This window comes from Herpailurus yagouaroundi, unplaced genomic scaffold (assembly GCF_014898765.1).
Source record: "Herpailurus yagouaroundi ecotype Mexico unplaced genomic scaffold, PumYag 161, whole genome shotgun sequence".
NCBI lineage: Eukaryota > Metazoa > Chordata > Mammalia > Carnivora > Felidae > Herpailurus > Herpailurus yagouaroundi.
In genome coordinates this window covers 20198077-20211559 of record NW_024412402.1, presented here as the reverse complement: position 1 = coordinate 20211559, position 13483 = coordinate 20198077, and the positions used below count along the sequence as shown (strand labels likewise).

General features: G+C 50.7%; 1 protein-coding gene across 1 annotated transcript; it reads right to left on the bottom strand.

The window, feature by feature from the left end:
- Positions 1-3275: 3275 nt before the first annotated feature.
- Positions 3276-6256, bottom strand: LOC121035336 (uncharacterized). Its single transcript, XM_040482857.1, has 5 exons — positions 6239-6256; positions 5340-5686; positions 4618-4772; positions 3549-3821; positions 3276-3343 (listed from the first exon to the last, which is right to left on the bottom strand). Exons 1-5 carry the CDS (start codon positions 6254-6256, stop codon positions 3276-3278), a joined length of 861 nt encoding a protein of 286 aa, XP_040338791.1.
- Positions 6257-13483: the final 7227 nt, after the last annotated feature.

The window sequence follows — 13483 nt, the reverse complement described above, 5'->3', positions numbered from 1 at the left end:
CAATTACTACCCACGAGAACATTCTGTCTTGTTAAAATTTAAATTGACCTGAAACAGTAAAAATATACTTTCTCTAATAAAAAGCCCCATTCATTGGACAACTTTTCTTCTTCATAGCCTTTTAATGTTTGTATTCTTCTTTTCTTTTTTTAAATAACGTTTATTTATTTATTTTGAGAGAGAGAGCACGTATGCACACACAAGTGGGAGAGGGGCAGAGAGAGAGGGAGAGAGAGAATCATCTCAAGCAGTTCTGTCCTGCCAGTGCAGAGCCCGATGCAAGGCTTGAACCCACAAACTGTGAGTCCATGCATGACCTGAGCTGAAATCCAAAGCCAGACACTCAACAGACTGAGCCACTTAGGTGCCCCTAATGTTGGTATTCTTTTTTTTTTTTTTTTAAATTTTTTTTTCAACGTTTATTTATTTTGGGGACAGAGAGAGACAGAGCATGAACGGGGAAGGGGCAGAGAGAGAGGCAGACACAGAATGGGAAGCAGGCTCCAGGCTCTGAGCCATCAGCCCAGAGCCCGACGCGGGGCTCGAACTCACGGACCGCGAGATCGTGACCTGGCTGAAGTCGGACGCTTAACCGACTGCGCCACCCAGGCGCCCCACCTAATGTTGGTATTCTTAAGACCTAAGGGCTTTTTCTTTGCTCTCCCATTTCTTTTTGAAATCACATCCATGTTAAGGATTTCCTTCCCTACCACTTTGTATCTTTTGCACAGAATTTTGCACAGAATTTGCACAGTTCTGAAGATCGATCCGACTTCCTCCTGGACAGCTCCCATCTGGATATCCCAGAGACGCCTCAACCTCAATATGTCTAAAGCAACTAACGATAAAGTGCAACCAAAGTGACCAATATAATTATGCTATATCTCTGCTTAGGTTCTTGAATTAACCTCTCAGTCAATGGTGCCAGTATTTTCCAACTAAAGGGTGCATAAGCATTACCTAGGCATCTTGTAAATCTGTGGGGTCCTGGGCTACAAAAATTCTGATTCAGTAGATCTGGGAATGGAGCTCAAAAATCAACATTGTTTTTCAAATGTCAATTTATTTATTTTGAGAGAGAGTGTGTGAGTGGAAGAGAGGGGCAGAGCGAGAAGGAGAGAGAGGATCCCAAGCTGGCCCCATGCTCAGCATGGAGCCCGATGTGGGGCTTGATCTCACAACTGTGAGATCATGACCTGAGCTGAAATCAAGAGTCGGACATTTAACTAACTGAGCCACCCAAGCACCCCAGGCATCAGCATTTTTAAGAAACGTGTCAAAGCTCTGACATGGGCAGCTGGATCCCATTCTGAGAAGGACTGCACTGCAGGACAATTCGGCGCCCTGGGGATAGCACACATGCCCATGGTTTTCGGCATGTACTCACCTCTCTAACCTCATCTCTGTCTATTCCCCCCTTCGTGTCCTAAAATCCAGCACGCAGGCCAAGGACCAGGAGCCTGGGAATGCCTGCATCTTGACCTGCCACTCACTCATGTTTACTTCGAAGATCTCCCTGAAGGAGGTCTACCCCCAGACTATAACAGAAGTGAGAAAAACGCCATCTTGTTAATAGCTCAGACTATGCCCGATACCCTTGAGTTCATGGTCATCTTATAAAAACTGGAATGCTAAACATGGCTGAGCATAGGATAAAGAGAAGGAAGCAAGACACCGCCCTTGGACCAAGAGTGTCCACATCTACAAAGCCAGGCCTGAGTTCACTTGCCCAACTGATGATCAACAGCTGGTCTATGGCCAGGCAGGAGACCTGGGAGCAGGGAACAAGGGTCGGTGGAGTCCGTCTAAGGAGACAGAGGTAAAAGTGTGCTTATTTCATGGGAGGACAAAATTTAAGAGAGGTACCATGCATGGCTAACAATCTTTAAGCCACAGTAACTGCTCACTGTAAAATGAGACTAATTTCTCTTCCCTTATTTTAGGGGAGGGGTCTTGGGAGGTAGACTGTTGGGTGGAGGCTGGAAGCCTGGGAAGACAGTGGACACTTGTTGCTCCTGGACTGCCGGAGGAAGGACAGAGTCAGAGCCACTCAAGGACAGAGCTCTACACCCCTTGCCATCACGGACTCTTTGGAATACTAGAAAGAAAATATATTTGGGCAAAAATTATTCTTTGCAAAATTGTAACTTTTGATTCGGGAATGAGATAAGGAAACACAAATTACATCTCTTAGAGAATACAAATGAGTTTTCAAGAAGCAAATGGGAGTGTTTCTCAGTGTGAGATACCTTATCTGGCTTAATTAAGAGCCCCAGGAATCCTATTCAGGGAGCATTGATCACATCAGATTTCCTTTTCTCTAAAATAAAAATGCAGCCAGTGAAAATTTATCCAGTCCTGAGAATAAAGAGCTCTAGATTCTTCCAGAGAACTTGGAGGTATGAAAAAGAGGTGTATATTTGAAAGTTGGAAATGTGGAATAGGGGTAAAGATTCAAATTCTGCCTGTGGTAATATCTTTAGTGCATAACGCTTCCTTCAAAATCAGACCTATCTCCCTTCCAGGTAGAAGCTGGACACTCACCAGTAACCATTAAGTCCATTCAAGGCGACCCAAACTTCAGATGAACGCAAGGCAGCCCATTCTCAGAGAACACTCTTTTCACCTTTAATTGTGCCATCTTTCCATGTTTCATTTTACCTGGGATGGGAGTTGTGGCTCTTGGCCAGGCCTGGTGATTGGGGTGAGACCAACCCCATGGTGGGTGCCAGAGGTGGGTATCAGCTCCCAAGGAAGGCCAGAGTTTAAGGCAGAACATGAAAAGTTTGGAAATCCAACTGGCCAAGTAAATATGTTAAAGGCACATTCCAGAGGCTGATTGGAAACCTGCCTTGCCTAGTCTTCATGTGCCTTCATGAGCCTTAAGTTTTTGGAGTGCCGTCTTGTCCCTCGAGCTAAGGAAGAAGACAGAGGAAGGCTAAAATCAAGTTTCTGGAGAAACTCCAGAAACTTCCATTATACCCGTGAAGACCATGTGTGCATCAGGAAAACCTGGCCCAGATGGTCTGGAATGACCGAGGCTTCAGACCTCCTGCCAATGAACACGCTTTTCCCTGTTCACCCACCATTGCTCCCACCCCACAGTACTGTGACTGGGGGACCTGCGTGCCTAAGCCAGCCCCCACCACTGCCAGCTTGCCAACAACAGGCTTCAACTCGGCCATTTCGGTGAAGGGCCCACAGGCACCTCTAGGGAGAGTTCCAGAGCCTGTAAGTCATTTCTGGAGACACTGAACCCTGGTCACCTACCCTGGTCACCCTGGCACATTTAGCACCCCCAGGGGCAGTGTGCAGGAGGCTAGTTCCATGGTTCCCCCAAATTCTAGGAAGGAGAGGAGAGAAGAGAAGGGAATGGAGTAGCCCTGATGCTTTTTATTATAACTATATTTCTGTATCAATAGATCTGTCCCTAGCCACCATTATTTCACTCTTTGTGCTGTCTTATCAAATACTCACAACAATTAACGTGAGGAAGATATAATTACTACTGTTTGCAGATGAGGCTCGGAGAAGTTAAGTTACTTTACCCCTCATCAATGGTTCTCGAACCTTTGCATATATGAGACTCCCCCGAAGGGATTGTGACCACACAGAATGCTGAGTTTCTGATTTAATGGATCTGGGATGGGGCTCAAGAATTTGCATTTCCAACCCGTTCTCAGGTGCTGCTGCTGCTGGTGGTCCGGGGTCCACACTTTGAGACACAGAGGTGTCCACAGTCTCGTGGGGTCCCAGACAGTAAACAGCTACCGATCTGGGAGAAGTGCGCGGCAGAGGGATGCGTGCAGGTCCACCTGAATCTGGAAGAGAGGCAGGCAGGGCTTCTGTTTCACACATCTTCTGGGGTGAGGGGGTCTGGTCATATTACAGAAACGGCCCCGCCTCCTCCTCTCCGCTCTACTTTTGGGGCAAAACTACTGGAGGTATACCAGTTGGGGTTCCATCAGAAGCAGAAACCTCACATGTTTTTACAGGGACAGTTTAATTTAAAATAGTATTAAGTATTTCTAGGAGATTAAACACTCAGAGAATAAAACAACTCTCAAGGACATCCCAAGGCTGCAGTAAATTAGTCCCAGGGGGCCCGCTGGATGGGGAGGGGGCTGACTGGGCTGCTATGGGCCCCAGTGGGTCTACAGGTGGAGACTATGGTTGGAGAGCAAAGAAACTCAGATGGGGACGGGCCTGCTGTAAGCTTCCCGCTGGGTCACAAGTAGGCCAAGGCCAGTGGACAGGGAATCCTGGGCCAGGACCAGCAGACCTTCCTGGGGTGCCAGCGGGCCAGGAATCCAGGCTGGGACTGGCAACAACACGTGCTGGAGGGTAAGCACTACTGGGGGTTCAGCACACGTGCTCCAGGCAGCCACGGGGAAGCAGAAACAAAAGCACAGACCAGGGAGAGAGGCCCTTCCTCCTGCAGCGTCTCTTCCATACCCTCCACACAAGCTTAACATCGTGCCAGATGGCAAAGGAGAAACGTTCACAGAGTCCAGTGTCATTATCTGGAAGTAAGGCATTGAAAGGTGCATTGAGAAGCAAGAAATTGATAACTGTACCCACCAGGGATCCACGAACTTAAACTACAGTGTGAATGACCTTTTGGAATCCAGAAGCAAGGTGGCCCTGAGAGAGGCATTCGCCCACGTCGGTGGGTGGTTAGCGGAGTTGTCCTTGAAATACTTTCCATTCCGTCATGGAAATTGGCTGGAGGAAAGACAGGAAAGGCAGTGCAGGCAGAAAGAATTGTTTTCCTGAAGGCACATAGGGGGAGAAGACCATGAACTTTCCCAAGGAGCCATTGGGTAGAGAGAAGGGCAGATATTGAGCTTTTCATCCTCCCAAGAACAAATGCTAGTTAAGCAAAGAACTTCACTTCCCTGAACCAAAATGGATGTGAGGGAGCAGCTCCTTTTGTCACCTGCCCTCCTCCATCTCCCCTCCCTACAGACCTTTCCACCCTACTTCCTGCCTTTCCTCCTAGACTTGCCCCTCCTAGCCCCGCCCCAACCCCACTCCCTAGCCCCGCCCCAACCCCACCCTCTTAGTCCCGCCCCCCAACCCCACCCCTCCTAGCTCCACCTCTTCAAGCCCCACACCTCCCAGCCCCACCTCTTCTAGCCCCACCCTCCTAGTTCTACCTCTTCTAGCCCCACCCCTCCCAGCTCCACCTCTTCTAGCCCCACTCCTCCCAGCTCCACCTCTTCTAGCCCCACCCACCTAGTTCCACCTCTTCTAGCCCCACCCCTCCTAGCTCCACCTCTTCTAGCCCCACCCCTCCTAGCTCCACCTCTTCTAGCCACGCCCCCTCCTGGCTCCACCTCCTTCCTTTTGAGAATGCCGTTCTTTCACATTTCTCCCCAGTAGTCTTTGGAGTCTCTAGGATGAGATCAGGGGCTTCATAAGAGGTGATTCTTTCCACTACTTCCCTCCTCTCTTGCTGTAGTTCATTGTAGATGAATCTTCTGATGCTGCCAATGCCACACCCACCAGAGGCACCCCCACTTCGGCAAGTGCCCAACAAGGTCTGTGCCAAAGCTCCAGAGGCCTGCTGTGTAGGGCCCCAGTGCAAACACGCCGAAGGTGGCCACCATTGTTGCCCGAGCAGGTGCTGGTGTCCACTGACACCCTGTCCAGGGCTGCTTCTGCCTGAGGCAGGGGCTGATGTCTGCAGCAGAGACTGGGGACCCTAAACAGCTTGCTCTCCCTGGCCCTGGGAGCAGGGTCACGTCTCCCTCCAACACCAGCTCAGGTTCTTAACCAAAATGTAGCCCTTGCACCCTGTTAAGCATGAGTTCCCTTCCAGAAGGCTCCGAGGTTCGTTATGATAATAGACCAGGGATGGCAAATGGGTATCATTTCACTGCCCTCCAGATGTTTGAGGATCCTCTGGGCAGGTCCAGAACAGGGGAGGAGCAGCACCCTGATAAATTACACATGACAAACGGAGGTGGCGCCTCTGCAAATCTCCTGGGAAACCAGTGTGGCCCAATCCCACCGCCAGCACAGCAGGGACCCCTCCTTCTGAACTGTAATCTCACTTTTCAAACAGGAAATAGAAGAATAAAGCTTGTTTTGACACAAGAGCTATAATTTGTACGTGAGAGTAGGTGCTGGAAACACCACCTGTGCACCCAGCTCTCGGTAGGAACAGCCCAATGGCTAAAAAGAAGCAGCTGCTTTTCCTCTGCACCGAGGCATCGTGTGTCCGAAAGGTTACCCTGGGTGTCTGCCTCATTGTCCCTCTTGAAGCAGGATGGGTTGTGGCAGGACCCCTTAGGGAACTGGACAGTTCAGGATAGGAAAGTGAATCCTCTAAGTTGGGTCCAGATGCTGAAGAAGCACATCAGCGGGGAGGGGGGGTGGTGGTGGTCCCTGAGCCAGGTCGTCTTGGCGGGCTGAAACCTGACAAAATGTCGGGAGGAGAACCAGGCAAATCAAAATGAACACTGGAGACTCTTGTTCTCGGTGGTCGGAAGCTAGGGATGGAGGCACCAGCTCAAAATCTTAGCTCCCCAGCTGCTATCCTGCAGATCATGGTGGGCCAGTCTGGGCCTTCTGTGTGGACCCAGGGAGGAGGGGTGGCTGCACCACCCTCGGCAGGGAGTGAGGCCCTGGCGGCAGGTGCCACTGGCCTGGCCCTCTTTGGAACGTGAATTTCTTATGGTTGCCGAGCTCCAGAAGTCCCAGGGTGTAGGGACTGTTGAGAGCTGCTGTACCTCCCCCCAAAACAGGAGGGAGAGGGACCCTCGAGGAAAGAGCTCAGTGCTAGCATCGAACACCTGCTCTCTCACATTTTCCTGACGTGTGGAATTGCATAAGCTCCTGGTGAGTTTGGTTATTCCTTGAGACAACTGGGGAAGAACTTCAGAAGACTGCAGGAAGGATTTTAAGAAATAATAGATGCATAGTACTTGCAGTGTTCGCCCAATTGGCTGAATTGACATATTTGACGGGAAACAGGGAGGGTTGGAGGTGATGACCTCTATGTTCTTTTGAACCCGAGGTGTCTGATTCTACTGGTTTCAGCTTCTGTGCTGGAAGCTGCTTTTGTCCAACCCGCGGGCCATCGGTGGACTCTTCTCTCAGTCTGCCTGTGAAGCGCTGCTTGCTCCTGGGCGCCCTCTGGAGGTCAGGGGACGCAGGCACAAGCAGGGCCGGGAGCGCTGCTGCGCTATTGGACTTCAAGGAGTGTTTTCAGCCCTGGTGTTAGGGACAGGGGGACTGTCTTCAAGCAAATGATTTGCACAGTTTGGACTGTGCATGCCCTTCCTTGTCACGTGGCTCCCCTAATTTCGCCCGTGGCGCCTGTCACTGCTGCTGCTGGGCCCGCCGTGGAGCTCCCAAAAAGAGAGACATCAGCCGCTCCCCCTCGCGAGCACCCCACGCTGGTGCAGGGTGCCAGGTGCAGGGCTGGATGCCCCCGCGTGAGGAGCGCTTTGGGGAAGCTGCCTGACTGGTGACTTCTTCCAGCTCAGTGCCCAAGGACGTGACCTCACACAGGGCAGCAGCAGCGGGGTCCGGTCCGCGGGAGGAGCGGCAGGAGGCCAGAAGGTAGGGGTAGAATGAGATCATGGTAGTTGTTTGCTGGGCTCCCTGCTTGTGGGCTTGGGTGGGCTGTGTCCCCTAGAGGCCATAGCTCCTGGCTGGTGGACTTCTCTCTCCATCTCGCTGTCTGCCCCGGCTCAGGTAATTTTCCCTCGCCTTGGCTCCTCAGTCCCAGAGACTGCGTCCTCCCTGTGGCTTCCCCTAAAATCAGCCCCCACCTTTGCTAATAGGTCTTACATTAAAATCCCTCTTCCAGCTGGGACCAAGGCTAATAACTGGGTGAACTTTCTCCAAAATTCGCAGGGGCTTCTTGGGTCCAGTCCCTCTTTCAAGTATGGACTCTGAAGCCAGACTGTTGGCGTCAGAATCATCTCTTCACCCGCACCCCCAGCTGTGACTCTGGGCACAAGATGCCACTTCCCCAAGCCTCACTTTCCCTGCATGTGAAATGGGCACAATAACCTTATGTCCTCGGTGGCTTGTCACAGGAGCTAAATGTGGGGGCATGTGCCAAATGCTGGCGAAGACCTGGCTCAATGAACCTGAACTACAGCTCTGCTTCGCCCCCCTGCTTGCCTCTTCTGTACCCAGCTCCACCAAGGCCTTCACCTCCAGGAGGTGGGGTGGGGAGAAAGCCTCCATTTGGGCAGCTGGCACTTAGTCTCCGGGCAGATGTGCAGGGAGTTCAGAGTCAGGCAGGCAGCCCCCAGCTCAATGTCCGGGCCCTGGTGAATAAGTGAAGGTAGTCATTAACATGATTTTTCCCCCCGAGAATCCGTAGATCTTACAGCTAGACGCACCCCTCGGAGAAGCTCCCTGTCCCACACTTGACTGTTGTGGAAACAGAGGGCTTGTTGCCTTCCCCAGAGTCACATGACTGGTTGCTTACGATGTCCCTCCCCCCACCCCTCCCCACCCGCCCGGGCTTTCTGTTTGAGTTTGTAAAAGCATCTCTAAGGTGTTGTGATTATAGCCCAGCCCGACTATTTCACTCTGAGTTGGTAGACCGCTCCTTTGGTGATGTCAGGAAAACTAGAATAGGAATAAATACATCCTGGCAATAATAATAATAATAATCTATTATTTCATAATTTATTGTAATTATTTGTTATATATAATATTTATTATATAATAATTTATTATAATTTATATTATTATTATTATTATTATTATTCCAGTTCTGCTGCTGCTACCATTTTGTTTTCTATCCTGCACTTTTTTTTTTAATTCTCTTAAGCACTGGCCCTAATAACAAGCCGGTTCCCCGTTTTCCGCAGACAGCCTCTCTGCAGCCGTGAGCTCAGATGTGCTCCAGCTTCCGACAGTGGGTCCAGAAGGCAGGGCCTGGGCTGGCGGGACACCCAGAGCCCTGCGGGGACACCTCAGAAGGAGCAGGGCCCCAGGTGCCGCTGCCGGCTGGACGAAAGCCCCGCGCGTCGTGGGTCTTAATCAAACCGGAAGAGACTGTGACTTGTCCCCGCCAGCTTCGCAGGAGGCTTTGTTCTCATGGAAGTTGGTCTGTTCCTGAATCCCGTAGCTGGACTCCCAGCCTCGCTGTGACTCAGGCGCTGGTCCTCGAGGTTTGGGTGACCCGTTTCCAGCTCTGGGGACTAGAGAGGGCAGGCCGGGTAAACAGCTCCAAGGGAAGGGCTGGCCGCCTCTCGGACCTGGGTGGCTGCAAGGTGCAAAGGTCTTTTCTTGAGAAGCCGCCTGGGCTTTGGGAAGGAAGAAGTTCATGGCTGGGCACGGAGCAAGGAAGAGCTACCCGGAGGGAAAGCTACACAGCAGACGGACTGACGTGCAGGGGAGAGCGGCGATGGGGAGAGGGCCCCCCAGGAGAACGTGGGCGGGGGGGGGGGGGGGGGAAGGGCTCGGCATCTGTCCCCAGAGCCGGGTCTCGGTCACAGCTCAGCTGGCGATCAGGTGGCCCGCAGAGCAGCAGTCCTTGACTCCAGGAGGCCTTTTCCCCAGACAGGGGAGGACACAAGGCACTTGGAAGCTTTGCGGCTCCGAGCAGGGGAAGGGTCACACCGGGCTTTCCCCTTATTCGTGTCTCCTGGGCGCCGGACTGCAGGGCTGGGGCCTTGGCGGCCGAGGAGCCGGGCGCACCCCGGTCTGTCCCCCGGGGGCGTGGGGAGGGCACAGACCCCGCGGGGTGGGGGCTGGGCTGGTCAGGCTGCTGGAGGCCACGTGCTGTGGCAACGAGAAGGGGAGGCAGAGCCCCGTTATTTGCCATCTCTGTCTCTGCTCTCCTTCGCTCTGATGACCTTGAAGAACCTTTTGTTCCTCCTGTCCCAGTTCGGTTTCCATGGGAACCGGAGTGGCAGCCTCATCTCTCGGCAGAGGTGCTGTGCCCCCAGGATGCCAGGAACACCTAGGGGAGAGACTAGCAGAGAAGGATAAACCATCTCAGAAATTACCCTTCAGGGCGCTTCCATATTTGGTTTTCATTATTTTTATTTTTATATATAATTTATTGTCAAATTGGTTTCCGTACAACGCCCAGTGTTCATCCCAACGGGTGAAGGGTGCTTGCTTACATTCTGCTTCTGCTTTCGCCTGGGTTGTAGGTGTTTAGTTTAGTTTGGGTTAAGTTAGCCCATGGAGGCTGCAGGGGAAGAGGCTCTCGGTTCCACTCCGTCTGGATCTTTGGTCCTCAGCAATGCCTTGTGCCTGGTTGGCGTGATAATTATTTACGGAGGGATTTGTGAGCGGGGTGGCTGTGGGCACATGAAGTAATGTGATGTCCTCTCAATAAATCCAGATAACAACACAGGGCTCCTTGAGTCCTGGCCTCTCCCCAGATTTGCCACCTGACAAAATGACTTCATGAGGGAGTCATGAACTGCTCTAGATGCATTTTATTTCAACTTCTCCAAAAAGCTAATGGTACACTTACAAGTGGTCACCTACAGCCAAGCTGATTGACAGCCATGGAACTTTCTGGAATGGGCTGGGGCCCGCTCAGCAGGACCCTGGACAAGAAGACAGATTTGGGGTAAGCAGTCTCCTGGTGAGAGCACAGACTCTGGAGCCAGGGTGCCTGGCTCAGATCCCAGCTCTGCCACTTACAGACGGAGCTGTGTGACCCTGACCAGGGAACTTTGCCTGTCTGAGTCTCAGTGTCCTCATCCATAAAATAGGATGATAACAGACTCTATCTCATAGACTTGCAGTGAGTATTGAATGAATGTATTAAAAGTGCCCAGAAAATACCTACCCATAATAAATTCTAGAAGTCTTATTATTACCATCCTTATCCTGTTTTATTCATTCTGAGACACATCTCTGAAATCTGAAGATTTTTTTTCTGTCTTCTTGGTATATAACATATGGTGTGCCCAACAGTAGATTGTATTTTAGGTTCAGTTAAATTCATTATTGTTGTTGTAATGATCTCCAGTCTCTAGCACAGTATCTGGTAAATAACGAGGACTCCATACACTTTAGGAAAAACCACATTCTCTGGACACTTGGCCCTCCCAGGTGTCTCTTCAGGCCTTCCCCTCCTGGAATCAGAGTGCTTAAAGGTTTGCCAGTGTGATCATCAGTGTGGGTTCAATTATGATCAGAATAGAAGTTCTGTCATGCAGACCAGAACTGCAGATTCTAGATATGTGATCATCTCATTTTCTTCTCCTTAGCCATCAAGCCAGATGTTTTAGCTGGGTTTTCAGTGTTGGGTGGGTACGTTGCCTCATTTTGCATCATGCTGACAATCAGAGGGAGTTTTGTGTCTTCACTGGTGAGAGTTCTCCAGAGAAACAGAGATGAGAGGATAAGTACTATATATATAAAAAGAATTGACTCATGTAATTATATGATTGGCAGTCCAAAACCTACAGAATAGGTTAGCAGGCTGGACACTTAAGAGGGAGCTAGTGTCGCAGTTCAAATCTGTAAGACCGTTTGCTGCAGAATTCTTTCATGCTCAGGGGAGGTCAATCTTTTGTTCTAGGCAGGTGTTCAACTGACTAGGTGAGGCCCACCCACACTATGGCAGGCAATCTGCTCTACTCAAAGTCTACTAACTTAAATGTTCATCCCATTCAAAATACTGTCACAGAAACATCTAAAATAATGTTTGGCCAAATATCTGGGCATCTTGGCCCAACTAAGTTGTCACAAAAATTCACCATCACAGTGACTTGTGGAGAAGATGCCTGGAGTAAAGGTGTTCCGTTCTTGCCTTGGGGAGACCACCCCCACTCCACTGTGAATTTCTGATGGTCTGGGCTAGACCCTACAATTGTATCTTCTACTATCCCCCAACAACCCTGCACATTAGGCAGGAATATCTTTATTTCTCAAATGAAGAAACAAAAATCAGAATTTAAATGATTTATTAGTAGCTATCTCTGGCCAACTAGTGGATGCATTACTCAAATCCAGCTTCATTTGTCATTAGCTCTTGCTTGTCAAGGATCCGAATGATCGTTGTTGATATTGTTTTATTGTATTTGACTTAGATGTACTGTATTTCAGGCACTGTTCGAAGCACTTTACATATACTAACTTTTAAAAATTAACTCGCTATCCTAACCATCCCCCAGCCTTCTGAAGACAGATGTGATAAACAAGTCACTTGAAAGTGTGACGTGCCTGTGTCCACATCGCTGGGGCTGGCCCCCCACCCCAGGGCTCTGGGCAGTCCTGCCAGTCCTCTCCCCTGCTATTTTTACTGAGCAACTGATTAATTCCTGCTCAGGGTGGACATGCCCACTCCGTGGTGTTCACATCTCATCAGTTCTTAGCACCTTCTAATTGCTTCTGAGATTATCTCCTCTCTTAGTTTGACACGTCTGATGAGGACAGGGAGGACAGGGGGACAGGACACACAGGAACCAGGGATGCTGTCAACACCCCAGGCTCTCCTACATCCACCCTCCTACACTCTCATTTTGCACCTTTTGTTAATTGCCAGTAGCTCAGACCTGCCATCCTCGGGAGAAATGTGAACCTCGTTAGCAGGACATCTGTCTGTCTCTGAGCGTTCACTCAAGGGTTGAAGTCCTGTGAGCACAGGGCTGCTGGAAGGTCTCTGTCCTCACCCAGACTCCTGATAGAGATAACTTTGTAGTAAAAGCCCTTTTCTCTTTCACGTCAGGCCAGTGCTGGTGCTGAGGGAGGCGCATTAAAAGAAAGAAGATGTCACCTTGATTGACTAGATGGCACATCTAGAGGACACGGGTCATCATTTGGTGTGAGCAGTGAATGCTACAAAGACTGTACATTCGGGGGGGGGGGGACAAGGAACACGGAGGCTTGGTTTGGCTAAGAAGGAAAAAGGGGTGTTGACTTCATCTGGGTAATGAAGGATAAGTAGAACCTTAAAGTCATATATTTATTTTGAGAAGGACAGGGACAGTGCGAGTTGGGGAGGGGCAGAGAGAGAGGGAGAGAGAGAATCCCAAGCAGCCTCTGTGATGCCAGCGTAGAGCCCAATGTGGGATTTGAACTCATGAAACTGTGGGATCATGACCTGAGCCAAACATCGGACGCTCAACCGACTGAGCCCCCCGGGCTTTTAGGACTTTAAAAGAGCAAAGGGAAGGGAGAAGAAAGGCACTGGGGACAACAAGGGAGGGGCGAACATCCCACAGAGTGGGGATTCTCCACTGTGGTCTTGTCAGCATGCTCCGGATCCCACTGCTCCCGTTTTCTTGGGGATCATTTGCCGATGCCCCCAGACCTGTCGTGCACCTGCTGCTGTCTCTTCTCTGGGAGGCATTTCCTACCAGCATTTCACCTTGCTAAGCCTCCAGCGTCCTCAAATGACAGTGCCCAGTCGAAGCTCTAACAGAGTGTCCCTCCAGACACCCACCGCCCTGCTTCTCCACTTCAAAGCCAATAGTCCAGAAGGAGATGTGCCTAGGTCTTCTGCCTCACATGCCCCTCGGTCCCTCCAAGCTGGCCT

What these genes read in the sequence shown, in the direction of transcription:
- LOC121035336 (XM_040482857.1), bottom strand. An exon ending in GCATTCTCAAAAGGAAGGAG is followed by an intron (nt 4,773 to 5,339) that starts GTGGAGCCAGGA and finishes ATGTGCCTTCAG; the next exon opens with GAAAACAATTCTTTCTGCCT. An exon ending in TTGCTTCTGGATTCCAAAAG is followed by an intron (nt 3,822 to 4,617) that starts GTCATTCACACT and finishes CCTCTCTTCCAG; the next exon opens with ATTCAGGTGGACCTGCACGC.